This window comes from Chlamydomonas reinhardtii, chromosome 10 (assembly GCF_000002595.2).
Source record: "Chlamydomonas reinhardtii strain CC-503 cw92 mt+ chromosome 10, whole genome shotgun sequence".
Classification (NCBI taxonomy): domain Eukaryota; kingdom Viridiplantae; phylum Chlorophyta; class Chlorophyceae; order Chlamydomonadales; family Chlamydomonadaceae; genus Chlamydomonas; species Chlamydomonas reinhardtii.
In genome coordinates, this window is record NC_057013.1 from 3,942,696 (window position 1) to 3,959,915 (window position 17,220).

Consider the following 17,220-nt stretch of genomic DNA (forward strand, 5'->3'; position numbering starts at 1 on the left):
ACCTTGAATCCAGGTGCAACACCACAACTCATGGATGCCGTACCACACGTCCAGTGGGTTGCACCAAGGGTTGCACGCAGCCATGGATGCACCCATGCGGGCCAACCGACCAGTTCCTGTCACTTCTCAGGTCCGTCCGATCCGAGCGAAGGGAAGGAGTCACACACGCACAGCTCCCGTAGGGGTATGTATAAAAGGTTCCACGAGTTTGAAACCAATCTAAGAAGTTGGGCCCAGGATATACGTCGACACGTGCTGTACAAGTAGTGATACGAGCCAGGGCATGCACACCCACAGCACTTTTTATAGGAGTGATCGCGGAACGTAACTTCGGGACTACACAACCACACGGGTGATGGGCCAGCGAGGCATTTATACCATGCGGCACCAGTTGCATGAGACTCAGCGCACATGCAAGGCCGCCGATCCATGCGGCAGCTATGCGTGCAAAAGTATACAGAAATGGTTTGAAATGTACAGCACACGGGCATGCATTCACGGGCATGCATTCATGCTTGCATACGCAGCTGAGGACAGCGGTACTATATACACGCCAATGCCAGTGCATCCCGGCAGCAAACAGCACTGTCTGCATGATCCCGGCAATCCCCCATCTATCCCGTTCGAGGTCCCTGTGTTATACGAAGCCTAATGCGCTGTACACGCACAAGGGGCGTACGTGCAAAATACGACCTTATTGCACTGGCGCATTGCTCCCCGGCAGGAGGGTATGTTGCGAGAACGCACTGACACGAACACACCGGAGCATGCAAAACGAGACAAAGCCATAGCACAGTAAATGTGAGGGCGTTCACCGTGCTCCTATCCAAATAGTTCCCCTGTTCACGAACACACATGAGCCCGCATGCAGGTATCACGCACGGCAGACAGCAAATGCAGGCACGGAGGTGGCCCCATACAAGTTTTCACGTGCGCCACACGCACCTAATTGACGACTGGACCTACCCACACGCCCATTTGCTGTGTAGCCACACAGGACCCAAAACATCTCCATCCGCGCCTCGCTCTTTCCGTGCATCCCGCACTTGATGCATCAATCACGCGCCACGGCCGTTGCCAGTGCCACTCAGGTGCTGTGCATGTGGCCGTGGTGCGCGGAGTCGTCAGGCGCATGGATGGGGCGGCCCGTGTCCGCCGTGGCGACCGCGGCGACCGCCGGCACATGTGTTTCGCCCATGTCCTTGCTGGGCGGCAGCGGCGGGACGTCCAGGGCGGGGGTGGAGCGCTTGCGTTGGTAGTTCTCGTCGTAGTCGGGGAAGAACTTCTTCCTGTGAGAGTGCCGGAGTACGGCAGGAGAGTACAGGGCGGGGGTATAATGACTAATAGCCGGAGGACAGGACGGGGGCCAAGCACGGTGCCGGGGGATAGGTACGCTGAATGCAGCCCGGTATGGGTACGTGGTCGGGTACGGGACGGGACACGGGCACAGGGTACAGGGGCCCGCATGCAATCGTTGGGCTCGTGTACCTCCCACCTCCCACTTCCCACCCCACGCAATCCTGACACCCCACCTGACGACCGCCTCCAGGCTGGGGTCGTAGTACCAGGGGTCCTCGGGGCGGCCGGTGGGCGGGATCTCGCAGTTCCATCCTGGCATGCGCATCTTCATCAGCTTGGTCACGTCCGCAGTCGCCCAGCGCCGGTACAGCGCCGCGCCCGGCCAGCTGTGCTGGAAATCGAACAGCTGCATGCGGGGAGGGGGGGGGAAGGGTGGAAGAAGGGGTTTGGGAAGGAGATGCGTGCCGGAGTATGAGTCAGTCAGCGGTGCACACGGGTGTCACAATGGTTTGGACGCAGGGGATGCGAGATACCTATAGGGACCCGGGCCCGTGCGACGTACGTATGGGCACGCACGCTGCACGCACCTGGTAGGTGAAGAACTTAATGATGACGTGCACCAAAAGACCGCCGATGATGCCGTAGGCGATGTTGTGAGTGAAGGGCATACCCAGCATGGTCACGAAGGCGGGGATGGCGTCCGTGATGTCGTGCCAATTGATCTGCACATGTGCATTGCGTGGTGCGTGGTTCGTATGTCAGCGGCATTGGCAGTGCCACAACCTGGCGCATAGTACAGGGGGCAAGTCGGAGGAGGGACTGTGGTACCGTATGGCCCTTTAGCCCCAATCTGTGGCGACGATGTGCAGGAAGGGCACGTTGGGTCAATATAGCCGCCAACCGCACCTCGAACACGGATGGCATGAAGATGAGGACGCCGATGAGCGCCAGGATGGGGCCGGTGGCAATGGCAGGGATGACTGAGAACAGCGGTGACAGGAAGCAGGCGGCGAAGAAGAAGAGCGCGCACACGATGGCGGTGATACCTGCGCGCATGAGGCAACACAGCACGGCAGCGGGAGGCGGCTTGGTCTTCCCCGGCGATAGGGTCCGTTCAAATTTCAAGCGCTCTGCAACTGACGTGGCCACCCGCAGGTGGCTTGTCAGCCAGTCGCAGCCTATGGTTGCAGCAGTCGGAGACGGGGCCTGTGCATTACTAAAGTACTGACCGGTTCGGCCGCCCTCTCGCACGGCGCTGGCGCTCTCGACGTAGGTGGTCAGGGCGCTGCTGCCCAGGAGCCCGCCCAGCATGGTGCCGAAGCCGTCAGCGATGAAGGCCATGTTGCTGCGCGGCATGTTGCCCTTCTCGTCAAGGATGCCCGTCATCTCACCCTGGGAACGGGGAGGCGGGGTGGTGCAGCGGGTTCAGTATGGTTGCAGGTGTGGTGGTGAGACAGAGAGAGATAGGAGGTCAGGGTGAAGCGGCGTAAAGGACGGCGCGGGTCTGGGGTATCATGCGCATCCAGGACAGCAGATAGAGGGACGATGGGCAAACGTACAGAGGACAGGGTGCGGCACCACGCCACGTGCCCGCAGCCACATTGCAGTATTGCACATGTGCGTGCCACGCACGCAAAAGCACAGCAGGCACTTGAAGAACCAAGCGGCCCGCACGTACCATGGCCACGAAGGTGATGCAGCTGCCAATGAAGTCCAGGTACAGGAAAGTGACAAAGGCAATGATCAGGTCTCCGGTCTGGCTGCCCCACTGGAAGTCTGCGGGGTGCGGCGAGGCGGAGGAGGAGTCGAGCGGATACCGGTAGCAAAATAGCGGCAGCGTTAATTCCCGACAGATGGACAGTTGGATTCAAGCGCTCCATACATTTCACAGCAGGGCTCGCCAGGGCTGGCAAGCCCAGGGCCCGGGGTTCATGCTGACGGAAACTAACGCACCGATCGCGCCGGCGGTCTCTTGGAACTTGGGTCTGCGCATGAACAGGCAAATTTGTGCGAGAGGTTGTGAGCGCAGGGGCAGGTTAGCGGCGGTACAACACGACATCCGCTTCAGTTCTACTCACAGGTACGCGACCTTGTCCGGCACCAGGCCCTGGCCGGTCGAGATTTTCTCTGGAAACTTGATCCAGGAGATGAACATGGTGAAGAAGATGCCCATGATGAACGCGCCGTTGATGTTCCAGCACAGCAGCTGCAGGGGCAAGTCAAAGCACAGGAAGGGTATGAGGGCGTGTATGAGGGCAGCGTTTTGACTTGCTTATTATAAAACACGATGCGGTATCCCATAGGCAGGACGGCATGAGGTATCGCTCAAACGCATGTTTCCCCAATAGCCCACTTACGATAGCTGTAGAGGGCGGTAATGATCGATCAGGTTGGGCGATGCGGCAGTGCGTCCGCCGGCAGCAGGTGAGTGATGGCATGGTGAGGAATGGGATTGATGGGGTCAGAGCCGCAGCAGGCCGCAAGGGAAGGTGCACGCGTACGTGAAGGCTGACAGGCGTGTGCCGGCTGCATCACTGCATGCATGCCTGCTGTCCCAACCCCAGCCTGCAGCACCATCCACACGTCTGACATCGTACATGCCACCCGCCGCTCACCCGTGAAGATGAGTCCTCCCACGGACAGCCAGGGGCATACCACGCTGTACGGCGGTCCATCCTGGTACATGCGGCAGCTGTTGAAGGACACCTTGCTGTCGTAGCCGGGCTTGCCCCAGCCGCCTGAGAAGTGAGAACCAAGCAGCAGGGGGGCCGCGGGCGGAAAGAAAGGGAGCGTGAGGAAGGGGCGACGAATAAAGCGACACGCACGTGTTGTGCGTGTGTAGAGGAGCAGAGCGAGCTGAAAGTAGAGTTCCTGACCCTTGCCAGCCAGGTGGACGGGGACCTCGCAGGTAGGCGGACGCCCGGGTGTACGGACGCACCGTGCACGTAGGGTATGCCAAGGTTCAGGCTGAGCAGGGTGGGGTAGGGCGCGGCCACAATGACACCCATGTCCTTGACGCCCACGAACGAGATGAAGCAGCCGATGCCCGCCGCGCCCGCCATCAGGATAGACTTGGGGAAAAGCTTGAGCAGCCACCTGAAAGATGTAGTCCGTAGGCGGCAGAAGCATGCACGGTGTGAGTGCCTGTGCGCCTGAGAAACTAACGTGGAATTTAGCAGCACGCACATGAGGCAACGGCGCACACACACACGCACACACGCACACACAGTGGGCGGGCTTCGGTTTGCTGTCTTTCAGCACACGCACACGATCGCTGATTTGCGCTTTGCGCAAGCAACGTGACACAAGGCGGCACGCACGAGCGCACGCACCTGCGGATGCCCAGGAAGCAAATGGCCAGGAAGACCAGGCCCTCGAGGAAGGTGGCGGCCAGAGCCTTCTCATAGGGGATCTCGGTACCCAGGCTGAAGGTAGGAAGTCAGCATGCGGTAGCAGTGCACAACGACGTCAACGAGGCAGGCCAGAGGGGGTTGGGTGAGGGCGTGGGCTGGGGGCACAGGGCTGCAGGGAGAGGATTTGCGCACACTTCATGTGCACAAATCACGCAATGCCCGCTACCTGCTCACCATTCGGCAGTGGTGTTGAAGCATGGGCCGCCGACCAGCACGCGCTCGTTGACCACCTGTTCGCCGCTGGCGTCAATGCTGCAGCTGCAGGGCTGGCCGGTGCAGGTGTCTCCACCGTAGAAGTGCGGGTGCGCGCCGCAGGGCACGCCCAGCTTGAGCACCGAGTTGACGAAGTAGGAGTTGGTGCCCAGCTGCACACTCACCACCCACCTGAGAAGCAAGCACACGCAGGGAGGTGGATGGGTACGTACGGTAGGAAAATCTTTACGCGCGTGCTGCAAAGCCAACTAATAGCCGTACATGAGCTGGGGCGGCGGCCTGCGCTTCCGGCAGGCTGGGGCTGGGGCTGGGTAGGATCGTGACAAACAAAGCGTGGAATCGTAACGTAGGGAAAGGACGCGCATGAAGAATGCACTCACGGGTAGTTTGCGACCACGCCCATGAGGAGGGTGGCGCAGCCGGTGGCGACGGAGGTGGCCAGGGCCACGTCGTCTCCGGGCATGCCGGTGTTGAAGCCGGAGGTGCCGCCGGACAAGATGATGGGGTTCAGGAACAGGATGTAGGCCGAGGTCATGAACAGGCAGCAGCCGGCCCTGCGTTGTGTGCGTGGATGGGATGGGTGCAGGCATCGGGCATGAGCTCGCTCGCTCCCAGGTGTGTAGCTGGCGGCGGCGTAGTATAAATGATGATTGGCGCCGCCTTGCTAAATAGAGCAACACACAAGCAACAATGGCCGGCTAGATAGATCACCCGCTCACGCCTGCTGGCTAAGCTCGCTCGCACGCACCGGATCTCCTGCAGCCAGTTACTGCCGCGCGTGTGGACCTGTGCGGAGGGACGTCTTGCAATTGAGTGTACGTGGAAGCGCGCGCGTCAGGAGATTAAAATAAATCGAAGTGGGTCTCTCCACACTGGCAGGAATTTTGGCACGGACCTTTGCAAGCAGCACGTGCCGTGGTGTCCCCAAGCAAGCACCCACGCACCTGGAAGAAAGGCTCCAGGAAACGCGTGACCTTGTTTCCGGGTTCAGTCTTGGGCGGCATTCCGTTGTCGCTGTCAACGCTATCACTGCGTTCGACGTCCTTGGGCGCCATGTCTTTAGGCGGCGTCATGCCTGCCGGTGGGGACGGCGGAGCGTCGCGAGGTAGGGGGGAAGAGTGGAGCTAGGTTTCGGGCCGTTGGCTGGCCACAGGGCAAGTGTGACTTTCATGTGTGACACCAACGGAACGCCCACATCTTGGCTGCCTCATGCATCGTAACAGCTCCTTCGAAGTGTGCAGCAATGAGCGCGGCCACATCCAATCATGAGTGCGTACGTGCGAGGACCCACACACACGTCGCCAATTCACGCGACGGTTGATGAAGTAAGGACCTTCCTCGCGACTCAGGACGCGAGCCTCTTGCACGTACCCACATCCCAATGAAGCCGCAAAGGATCTTGCGCTGGCCCCCGTCAATGGCCTGGGGCCTCTTGGCCGCGGTCCGCAAAGCCCTAGACGTCGTTCATGCGCCCCGAACGAGGCAGCACGCACGCTTCGCAAGCTGGACCGAACCCCGAAAGTACTAGCATACCTGAGGCACAGGACAAAGCGCCGGGGCCCTTGCGGTGGTGAGCAGCTGCAAGGTGCGGGCACTCGCGCGTGCAGGACTCGATGTGCTTGCGCGCAAAACCTCTCAAGAGTTAGTGGGCCGAGCGTATTCCGTGCCCCAGAAGGGCTTGTATGTGCGTATATCCGCCCCACAAACGTCTTGACCAAAATTAAGGGCGCGGTGGCGCGCGCGATGAATAAACCGCGTAAAGCGATCGGGCGTACATATACGACGCGGGCGCGCCGACTCCCTCGAACAGGCCTGAGCGCCGTAAATCCCTTCATAATGTCAATCTGGTGCCGCAAAGGTCATTCTACTTGTCCATGCGCGCGCCTGCGCTTGCAACTTTCAAACCCTAAGCGAGCGCGCTGAGCAGGACAAGCGCGCGAGACCTGACAGCCTGAGAAAGTTTTGACAGTAGAAGGTAAGGATTAATTAAGTCATTTGACGTGGTCTCTTGCAAAGTTTCAGCGCTTTCCGTCGGCAGCGGTTGGTTCCTGCTGACGCTCCGCTCGCCTTGTGGGGATCGTGGGAATATAGAGCAATGTGCCAGCTGCCATTATGCGAAGTGCTGTCGTTAGCTTAGGCAGGGGGGAAACTGAGTGGCAACGCATGCACTGTGAACCCTGTTTCTAGGCACCGAGCGCGTGCATGTAAACCTCGCGAAATTGTTGAGAGGTAAAAACATTCGTGTTGCAAGGTCGCTGAGTAACCCCGTGCACAACTCACCCGCCCTAGGACCCCGACTGAAACTCACAAGTTGCATTTGGAGGATGTGGACCGCCCGCGTGGCCAGCGAGCCCTACCTCTGGCCCTATGATGGCAACCTTCGGCCAGACAACACCGCTCTTCTGGTCATAGACATGCAGGTGCGCCGCCGCGGTCTATGCCGCGCATGTACGCGGGGTCCGCGTCACACCTACCCAGGTTTCCAGCTGCACACCCCTCATTCTGCTGCCCCCCCCCCCCCTCACACACACACCACCACCACCAGGTGGACTTCTGCGGTAAGGGCGGCTACGTGGACCTGATGGGTTACGACCTGAGCCTAACGCAGGCGCCCATTGAGCCCATCAGGCAAGCGGTGAAATGGCTGTGCTTTGCTTACGGGCGGGCAGGGGCGGGCCTTCCAACTAACCCAAACTAACGGTGACGTTGCGGCACATCCGTACATGGTGCCTGCTATCACTTACCCCCCGGGGAACCCTGCAGAAGTCCTCAGCTATCCTAAAGTCCTTAACGGCTTCACCCAAACTAGCGTTCCCTGATACACGCACTCGGGGGCGGTGTCAGGGGGCCACCTTGCCAAGTTGGCATGCCAGCGGGCGATGTTCTGTCACACCGGCGCAGACTCTTCCCCTGCGTTGCCATGCCGCATCGCCCATCCACACGCACGCAGGCGGGCGCTGGCGGCGTGCCGTGAATATGGCTACCTCGTGATTCACACGCGCGAGGGCCACCGCGCCGACCTGAGTGACCTGCCCGCCAACAAGGAGTGGCGCTCCAAACAGATCGGTGCGTGCGCGGGCGGAAGCTGCTAACAGGGAGTGTGATGAGCGGCCTGCGAGCGAGGGATGCAACGGGCTGCCACCACGTTGCGTCCGTCCGCTCACCGCTTATACGTACAGACTTAAAGTACGCCGCCTTGCACTCATGACTGGGCTGCATGGGTGGTCACTCGCGCATGCTCGTACAGGTGCCGGCATCGGCCAGCCGGGCCCCGCCGGCCGCGTGCTGGTCCGCGGCGAGGCGGGGTGGGGCCTCATCCCCGAGCTGGCGCCGCTGCCTGGAGAGCCGGTCATCGACAAGCCCGGCAAAGGCTCCTTCTACGCCACAGGTGGGTGAAACAAAGGTGATGGGTTGCCCTAGTAAACGTCATGCAGCCGGCGCCTCGCCTCTTGATTGACCCACCCCGCCTGCCACGTCAACTATCTACCCGCCGCCTGAACCCACAATGTTGGGCTCGGGCCCTGCTGCCAGATCTGGACCTGTTGCTGCGGCGTGGCGGTGTCCGCAACCTGGTGCTGTGCGGCATCACCACCGACGTGTGCGTGAGTCACCCGTAGCGTCGTCTTGGGCCATTTCATCTGCGACCTCCATGCAGGCACACCCATGCGAACAATCACACACACACACACACACACATATGCACATACGCACATGCGGTCACGCACACACATTACGCTCACACCACCTTTACGGGTTTTGTTTTGGGTTTGTGGGTTACGACAACGCAACTGCTGCCTACCTGCTGCAGGTGCACACCACCATGCGCGACGCCAACGACCGCGGCTACGAGTGCCTGCTGCTGAGCGACGCCACCGGCGCCACCGACCCCAAGAACCATGCCGCGGCGCTAGAGATGGTCAAGAAACAGGTGCGCGTCGCCAGCAGGCCGCCGACTAGCCGAGCTCGCGTGTAGACGGATGCCCCCTGCAACCATGCAATTGTTGCACCTGCATGCATGCCGAGTCCTCGAGTCATGTTACACCTGCCGCTGCAGGGCGGCGTGTTCGGTGCGGTGGCAGACGTGGCGGCCTTTGTGTCCGCCGTCACACCACCCGTCAGGAAGATGCTGGCGGCGGAGGCGGACGCCAGCGCTGCGGACGGCGCCGTGGCAAACGGCCACGCCAATGGCAACGGCGCCGCACCGGAGGAGGTAGGCGGGGCTTGCTGGCCACGGGCGGCCTTGGGCAGCGCAGTAGGATAAGATTGGGCGGATTTCTGGTCCACTCCACTCCATCTGTGTGCCCATCCTGCTGATCTGCGCAGGTGGCTTCTGCCGAGCCCGCGGTGGCCGTGCTGCCTGACGCGGTGCCGTACCCATACTCCTTCCCCGTCGGCCGCTCGGCACTGGTCATGATCGACTTCCAGGTACGTGAGGGTGAGGGGACAATGGGACACACACATTGCCCTCCTATCCGATGCCGTATTGCCGGAATGTTTGGTGATCCAAAGTAAGTAGGTATCATGGCCTCTGACATAGCATTGCATGCCTGGATCCCATGTTACACTCTCCACTACTGCCCGTAACAGCCGTACACGTGTGCTCATCTCAGCAATACTGCGCTGCCGCCGCTGCCTGTGTGTGCCGCGCTCCATGCTTTCGCTCCCAGCGGGACTTCATGGAGGCGGGCGGCTTTGGCGCTTCGCTGGGCAACGACGTGGAGCGGCTGAGGGTGAGCGGCCGCCGCAGATGCGCGGGCGCCAGCGCATGGCTCCGCTCCGCCTGAAACGTATCACTAAACCCCAGCAATCGTGCTAGGCGCACGAGTCCCAAGCCTTGTGTCTCAGTGTGCTCATTCTGCTGCTGCCTGCTGTGTGCGGGAACAGGCGTGCCTGCCTGGCGCAGCTGCGCTGCTGGCGTCGTGCCGGGCTGCGGGCATGCACGTGGTCCACACACTGGAGGCCCACAAGCCCGACCTGACCGACCTGCACCCCGCCAAGTTCACGTGAGCCGTGCGGGTTTCCACACCACACACCTTGCCGCGCACGCACGCCGCCGAGATGCGCGCCCGGTCCCATCCGTCGCATGAGCGGCAATAATGCTGTCTGTGCTCCCTGTGATGCGTATGGTATTGCGTTTGATCACCTTGGCCAAGTCAGCAGCTGACACGCAATGACACAACCCGCCGTGCAGGCGCGGCAACCTGCCGGCCGGCATGCGCATCGGCGACGTGCTGAGCGGTGACATGGGTCGCATCCTCATTCGGAACGAGCCCGGCAACGGCATTGTGCCGGAGGTGGCGCCGGCAGAGGTGCGCAGGCACACGTACGCCTTGCTTACCGTGCTGCTGCGTAGATCTGCCCGTCACCCACGCGCGCAAGCCAGCCGCCCGCGCCCCATCACCCCATCTATGTGGACCAACACCCTGTCCTGCCTCCCTCCTCTCTCCCTCCTCTCTTCCTCCGCTCTCCCTCGCTCCTCTCATCGTTGGCCTCCATCCAGGGTGAGCTGCTGTTGTTCAAGCCCGGAAAAGGCGCCTTCTACGCCACCAACCTCGAGGAGTGGCTGCGGGCGCGCGGCGTCACACACCTGCTCTTCGCAGGAGTCACCACCGAGGCAAGTCGTGAGCCCTCAGGTCCTTACGAAGCAACAGGCAATAATGGCAAGCAGTCAAACTTTGTCGAAATGATAGACTTGTTTGAGGCCTGCGCCCGTGCTGTTGCCCGCTCCTTGTATCGATCCAGGTGTGCGTGCAAACCTCCATGCGCGAGGCGAACGACCGCGGCTTCGACAGCCTGTTGGTGACGGACGCCACCGAGTCATACTTCCCGCAGTTCAAGGCGGCGGCTGTGGAGATGATCACCGCACAGGTTGGTGCGCTGGCAACTGTTTCCCATTTCCTCGATGCTGTTCCGTGCGTGTGGTGCGGGCCCGGGACAATGTGTGCGGTGCATGCATGCCAACTCTGGCCAACCCCGTACGATGCAGGGCGGCATTGTGGGTTGGACATCCACCAGCAGCCAGGTCGCGGCTGCCCTGTCAGCCTGCGAGAAGGTGTGATGATGGCATGACTGCGATGAGCAAGTAACCTAGGCGGTTGGCGCAGGGAGTGCCCGGAGAAGAGGTGGGGGGGCAGATCAACGAGCTTCGACGGTTGATTGGCGGGGCGACATTACCCCTACCTGCGGCAGCAACACGACATGATACATGCTCGAGTTTATTTGGAGAGTGCATTTGTCAAAATCAATATGGCTGCATTAAAGCATGCGCTCATGAGTTTTGTGCCTTACTTTTGGTTTTTACGGCCAACTGCTGCTGCCGTCTCTTAACCTGGTTAAGGTTGAAACAAAAGGAGGTGGAAGCATGGATGACAAATGCATCTGCTTGACTTTTATAGGGTACCGTAAGTGCCGTGCGTGGGAATCGCCACAGCGACCAAGGGTGCACTAGGTAGGAGGCCGCCTCTGTCTTTATCAGTCCTCAGGATCAGTCAAGAGGAGAGCGGGCGACACATGGGCGCGCCTAGGGCTGTGCCTAGCCCAGGCCTGCGCGCCTGGCCGCCATTGGGACGGCGGGAGCGGGCAGGGCGGCCATGGCTGACAACCGGTACCACCCAAGTGTTGCTACTTTATGAAGATGGTGTAACATGCAAGTTGCAAAGCTCTAAGCAGTCCAGCGCCCCTCTCCCACCAGTCCTCGCCTCCCCGCCGCACACGGCCAATCCCTCATCACGCACCACCCGTGCGTGGCTCCCAGGGCGTGCACCAGGGCGTGGGTGTGCGGCCCGGCTTTTGGGGTGCAGCTTTCAGGATTCTGCTTATCGATGGACATCCGACACCATTGGAGGGCCGAGTAAAAAATGCGGGGAGGCTCGCGTGCAGGTTTACCACATGTGTGCGTGTGTGGGTATGCGCAGATGCCGTGCTTCGGCCACGCGGGTACCACTCTGGTCATTTGCTGTGTCCAAACTTTGACAGCCTGGTAGACCCCACAGGTATCATCTGACCAGACCGCCAGCATACCTACGGCTTCGTCTCGTTGTGTAGTATGCGGTTACTATGGTGCGGAGCTGAGCAGATGAAACCTGAAAGGCCGTACGGCTGCAGCCATGTATGGGGTGTGCAATGGGACACGCAAATATTTTCGTCGTGAAAACTAAAAGCGTGATAGCGTGACGGATAGCGTACGCACAGTGTATGCAGGATACGCAATCGCCACTGTAAAAAGAGTAGGCATCAAAAAGTTATGTGCACAATTGTCCGGGGGGGTGCGTGCTCCAAGCCAAACCCGCACGCTCGGAGGGCTCTGGGAGTCGCCCGAGGCAAATCCTACCGCAATATTTAGACGCCGCCTTTTTGTAGGTACATAACTTACATCATTAGTGGACATTCGCGCTCGGCAGAGGATAAAACATGTTGGTCAGGGCTCAAGTCGCGAAATTGACCAGAGCCCATATCTCGCATAGGCGGTATTTTGGGCCTGTATCTAGTGCCGTCTACTAAGGTTCACCTATATATGTCATCCGGACAGCGTAGGGCGAATTCCAGTAAGTCCTGGCGAGCGCGACATTTAGCATTTCGACTTCGGCTCCCGCTCGAGTTTATGCCCGGAAATCATTCAGGGACCTTATTATATGTCACATGATAACATTTCGGCAGTCTAGGGCATTGGACACATGCAGTCCCTAGGGACTTGCCGGAGTGGTACCCGCGTGGCTTCGGCAGGCAGTGCGGGCCGCCCCCGTGTGGTGAGGCCGCTGCAGCGCGCCTGACTGGCCCATGGTAGCAAGCGTTGATAGAGAGCATGCTAAAATGGCAGTCGGGCCGCCGGAACTAGACGTGCTTTGGCCGCGCGGGGGCCAGGCGCCCGCAGACCCCACCCGTCGGACTGCTCACGGACGGGCCCAGCGCCCGTGCCAAGGCCCCACAAATGCCCAGGCCTGCGTGGCGCAGCAGTGCGACCATACACGCATCCCCAGAGCTACCCGACTGGGCAAGGTGCTCAAGCCCGGTGCTTGGGCAGGCATGCCGACATGGTTGCCGGGTCCGCATTTCGTTAGGATTCGGACTACCCCCACTTCAAGGTCGCTCATTTCCTATCATTGGGGCCCATCTATATGCCAATAGGGAAATCGAGGAACCGACGCCAGGAAAGTGCCGACTTTCGGCTGCACCTCACGCTGCCTCGCGCCGGACAAGTCGCGCGAGAAATGCGATAACAACTTGTGCGGGCCCCTTGCTTCATGCTTTCGCCTTGCGAGGCGTATAATACTGCACTATCTGTATTTATGATTTCTCGCAACGCGAAACGGAATCACCGCAATCGCGCGCCAGGCCGTGCCGTGGCGCAGTGCCCTCGCTGTGCCACCCCCGGCGGATTCGGGCCCTTTTGCCGCATCCGGCTTCGGCCCCTGGCCTGCCCCTAGCCTCTGAGCACACCTTGGTCAGCTGCCAGGATCAGTCAAGAGGAGAGCGGGCGACACATGGGCGCGCCTAGGGCTGTGCCTTGCCCAGGCCTGCGTGCCTGGCCGACGCTGGCCGCGATTGGGACGGGAGCGGACAGGGCGGCCATGGCTGACAACCGGTACCACCCCAGTGTTGCTACTTGATCAAGAGCCCAAGAGCGGGTCCAAACTCGCCCGGCTGGGTGCGGGCTGCCTGGGGGACCTGCCCGATCCCTCCCCCCAAATCACACACACACACACACACACACACACACACACACACACACACACACACACACACACACACACACACACACACACACACACACACACACAAACACACACACACACACATACACACAGACACATACACACACACCGTCCGAACCAGTTCGTACCAGGTTCGGACGGAAACACCCGGATTAGGACGCCCCGAGTGCGTGACACCCTGGAACACCCAGTCAGCACTGCGCGAGCGAGCCACGCGTGTCTTGCCATGCCCAGGCAAGGACAGACCCACTTAATACACGTAGCTGGCACGCACATGCCACCCAATCATACACAGGTACAGGGCGTGCCCACTGTACTGTATCCAGCCGATAAACCTGCACAGTGCGTATGGTCCCCCTAACCGCCTTTCTACGATGCCGAAGTACAGTACAACAACGTCCATGTCCAAGGTGTCCACAGATGAAAGCAATTCCCTCCCCTGTCCCAATCCTTTCCGTGACACCTAGCCCATGCAGAGTCAACGTCGCACCCATATGCGCAGTGCAATGAATGGCACCCAAGTCCCGTCTATCACATCCCTATCTAGCACTGGCCAAATATAATTAGGCTCAAGATACCGCACGCCACCATCAGCATGCCTCCGGCCCTGCCAAGCACGTGGCTGCCAGCACTGTTCTTGCCAGCTGGTGGCGGGGACGACCCATTCACCGCAGGCGCTGCAGCTGGGGTAGCCAAGTTGCTGCTGTTTGCGGGCGGCGGGCGGTTGCTACCTGCAGCACTGCTATTCATGGTGCTTGTGGTGGTGGTGGTGCTGCTGCTACTGCTGGCTGCAGCTGGGTCGCTAATGGCCGGGGTTGCGGCGCCACTGTAGGTGGAGGCCACACGCGCCGCAGCGCCGTTCAGGCTGCATGTGCGCGTTGACAGGCAGCAGCAGGGCAGTGCGTCAAGCAATGTGAGTGACAGGGCATGTGGGCTAAACAAGATCAATCAATGCCACGTGTACCGTACATGCATCGTGTACGCTACAGTTGGGGCCCACGGCAGCAGGGCCCTCCTACTCCACCTCGCTCTCATTCGCTCAATCCACATGGCCGCGCGCACGCCCTCACCTGAACCCAGGAGCTAGGTAGTAGCTGGTGCTGCCACAGCATGGCCGCAGCAGCGCGTAGTCGGAGCGGCTGGAGATGGCGGGAGGCGCGTCGCGCGGGTTGCCGTAGGCCGCCGTGTGGCCGCGCTCGTCCCAGAAGCTGGGGATGGCGCTGATATTGCCGCGCCAGCAGCCCAGCGGCCCGGCGGGGTAGGCGGTGTAGGCCTGGCCCGCGGCCACGTCCTTGAGCACGCCGCCACTGGTGGTCATGGCCAGGACCTGGGGCGGTGCGGGCGTGCGGGTGTGCGGGCGTGCGGGTGTGCGGGCGTGCGGGTGTGCGGGTGTGCGGGAGTGCAGCAGGCGCGTGCGTGCATGTCGCGTGTGCACTAGTAGTGGCGGCCGTGGACGTGGCGGCCGTGGATCAGCTGAAGGGAGTAGTGAGAGCAGGCTGTGACCGGTGCGCTAAAGTTCCATGGGTGCTGAAGAGCCCACACCAGTACCAGGCTCCCACACGCGTTGGCTCACCTGGGAGTGGTAGTGGTACGGCAGGCTGTCGTGTGTGTGGCCACCGCATGCGTCCAGAGCTACGGAGAAGCCGGGCTGGGTGGAGCCCGTGTACCTGCGTGTGCGTGTGCATGTGCATGTGCGTGTGCGTGCGCGTGTGCATGTGCATGTGTTGCCATGAAAGTATCAGCACGCAAGGTGGCGTAGCGGTATGCGCGCACCATAATGAATTCTAGGCACCGGGCCGTGTGTTTGATTGTGAACCATGAGTCACAGTTACGCACAAGCCCAAGCATTCGAGAGGGCTCATGCGGCCGTGTTGTGGCCTTGCCGCTTCCCTGTACTGCCGTCCACGCACCTGCCGAAGAGCCAGGGGCCATCCAGCCCAAAGCCAATGAGGGGCGGATGCGTGTTGCTGCCATAGGAAGAGGCGTTGTAGAGGCAACTGGGGCCGAACGGGTCACCCTGTCGCACAGAACCAGGGCATGCGGGCAGGACTGCGCAATGTCAGCCAGTCAGCGACATCAGCGCCTACTGGGCCGACGTCCACCCCAAGCTCTACGGGTACATGTGGTATCTCTGGACCGAGAGAAGCCTCTGCCCAGCCAACCTGCCTGCCGCCCCGGCCCCGACTCCCAAAGTCACATGCAGTTCCTCTGACACAGTGCCACAATCACTCAACGTGGAAATGGTAATCAAAGCCTTGTCCGACGTGGGCATTGCATTTGTCAATCTCGCAAGCCTCCCATGTCGGCACGGTCGTTGTAGGGCTGCAGCGAGGGACACGCGCCAGCAGAGCAGCAAGGCAAGGTTACAACACGTTCGGTAGGCCCCACCAGCGTGCACCAACAAAGCCCACACCCTGCGTTCTGGTTCCGGAGCCCGAATTTGACGTGGGGAGAAAGTTCATGTGCCCAGCCTCTCCGTGCCTAACACTCACAGGGAAGATGGCGGCGCCGTTGATGGCGAAAGAAGTGGGCCCAGCCTTGGGCAGCGGGATGTAGGATCCGTTGGCTGTGGGGCCGAGCTGGTCAGAAGCTGTGAGGAAGCCGCCAGCGTTGGAGGACCCGTCCGGCATGAGTGCGTAGGACAGAGGTACCTATAGGTGGGTATGCAAGGAGAGGAAGCGCTGGGCGCATTGCTTCGTGCACGCACACGCGCATGCGCAGCCGTCCGAGGGCTAGCTAGTCGTACATGGTGTGTTGCAGCCGGCAGGTAGGCTGCTTTGGCTTACGCCGACTGTTGCAGCCCTGCAGCTAGCTATGAGGCATAGAGCTGGGAAACCCATCATCAACTGTGCTTTCCTTGAAGGTCATCCATTGTTGCGCGAAGGAGCGGGTGACGCAAGACGTTTCGTATGTCCTGTGCACAGGTGTGGGACCAAGCGTGAAGCGTCCACATGTCACGGCTGCCCAAGTCCCTGGATCCCAGCCCTCATCAAACGCACCCGGAGCCTCCACCGGGTGGCCGCGGCACCGCATTCAGAGAGGTTGTGTGGGTCGGCGAGCCTGCAGCAGGTACAGAACCTCGAAACATCAGGAGGCTGGTCGTTACACTTTTGGCACGCTCGGCAGCCGACACACTCACAGGCACCGTTTCCGACACCTCACCGTCCGAATGCACGACTAAGAATTTATCTGTGCAGTATGCTGCTTTCACGCCGGTCCACGTTGTGAAGTGCTTGTCGAAGAACGAAGTGGTGCATTGTTCAAAGTTCGATGGCGACGCTTGAGTGCAACTGGGATTGCATGCTGTGCCGCTAATGGCTAACACTAGGTCAAGGGTCGACGGCGTAAATGTGCAGGCCGCATTGGACACCTTAGTGCAGAATGAAGGGGCGCAAGTCTGACTGCTCTCGCAATCAGAGAGCAAGTTTACGGCTTGAATGCTACCAGTATTTGTGGACGTCGTCGCTGAATAGACAGAAGACAATAGTGGTGACGTCAAGGCAAATAATAACAGTGCCCAAAAACGCGCCTGACAGCGACAGGACGTGTTGATGCACGCCATGGTGGCAAATACTATGCTACAA

General features: G+C 60.5%; 3 protein-coding genes across 3 annotated transcripts; 1 reads left to right on the top strand and 2 right to left on the bottom strand.

The window, feature by feature from the left end:
* Nucleotides 1-4: 4 nt before the first annotated feature.
* CHLRE_10g448450v5 (uncharacterized protein) lies at nucleotides 5-6,120 on the bottom strand. The gene is made up of 16 exons (XM_043066922.1): nucleotides 5,870-6,120; nucleotides 5,674-5,711; nucleotides 5,306-5,479; nucleotides 4,887-5,096; nucleotides 4,632-4,724; nucleotides 4,238-4,395; nucleotides 3,915-4,037; nucleotides 3,591-3,661; nucleotides 3,378-3,505; nucleotides 3,253-3,284; nucleotides 2,978-3,075; nucleotides 2,529-2,691; nucleotides 2,206-2,345; nucleotides 1,887-2,021; nucleotides 1,533-1,705; nucleotides 5-1,289 (listed from the first exon to the last, which is right to left on the bottom strand). Exons 1-16 carry the CDS (start codon nucleotides 5,996-5,998, stop codon nucleotides 1,088-1,090), a joined length of 2,067 nt encoding a protein of 688 aa, XP_042920319.1. The 5' UTR covers nucleotides 5,999-6,120; the 3' UTR covers nucleotides 5-1,087.
* A 340-nt stretch (nucleotides 6,121-6,460) lies between these two features.
* Nucleotides 6,461-11,580, top strand: CHLRE_10g448500v5 (uncharacterized protein). Its single transcript, XM_043066923.1, has 14 exons — nucleotides 6,461-7,345; nucleotides 7,471-7,553; nucleotides 7,876-7,991; nucleotides 8,173-8,313; nucleotides 8,457-8,527; nucleotides 8,734-8,853; nucleotides 8,980-9,135; nucleotides 9,249-9,350; nucleotides 9,593-9,655; nucleotides 9,810-9,928; nucleotides 10,117-10,234; nucleotides 10,426-10,539; nucleotides 10,668-10,793; nucleotides 10,912-11,580. Exons 1-14 carry the CDS (start codon nucleotides 7,250-7,252, stop codon nucleotides 10,981-10,983), a joined length of 1,497 nt encoding a protein of 498 aa, XP_042920320.1. The 5' UTR covers nucleotides 6,461-7,249; the 3' UTR covers nucleotides 10,984-11,580.
* A 2,134-nt stretch (nucleotides 11,581-13,714) lies between these two features.
* Nucleotides 13,715-17,200, bottom strand: CHLRE_10g448550v5 (uncharacterized protein). Its single transcript, XM_043066924.1, has 9 exons — nucleotides 16,799-17,200; nucleotides 16,636-16,696; nucleotides 16,489-16,550; nucleotides 16,129-16,287; nucleotides 15,871-15,958; nucleotides 15,547-15,653; nucleotides 15,210-15,303; nucleotides 14,707-14,963; nucleotides 13,715-14,501 (listed from the first exon to the last, which is right to left on the bottom strand). The coding sequence occupies exons 3-9, from the start codon at nucleotides 16,506-16,508 to the stop codon at nucleotides 14,180-14,182; spliced, it is 1,047 nt and encodes a 348-aa protein (XP_042920321.1). The 5' UTR covers nucleotides 16,509-16,550; nucleotides 16,636-16,696; nucleotides 16,799-17,200; the 3' UTR covers nucleotides 13,715-14,179.
* Nucleotides 17,201-17,220: the final 20 nt, after the last annotated feature.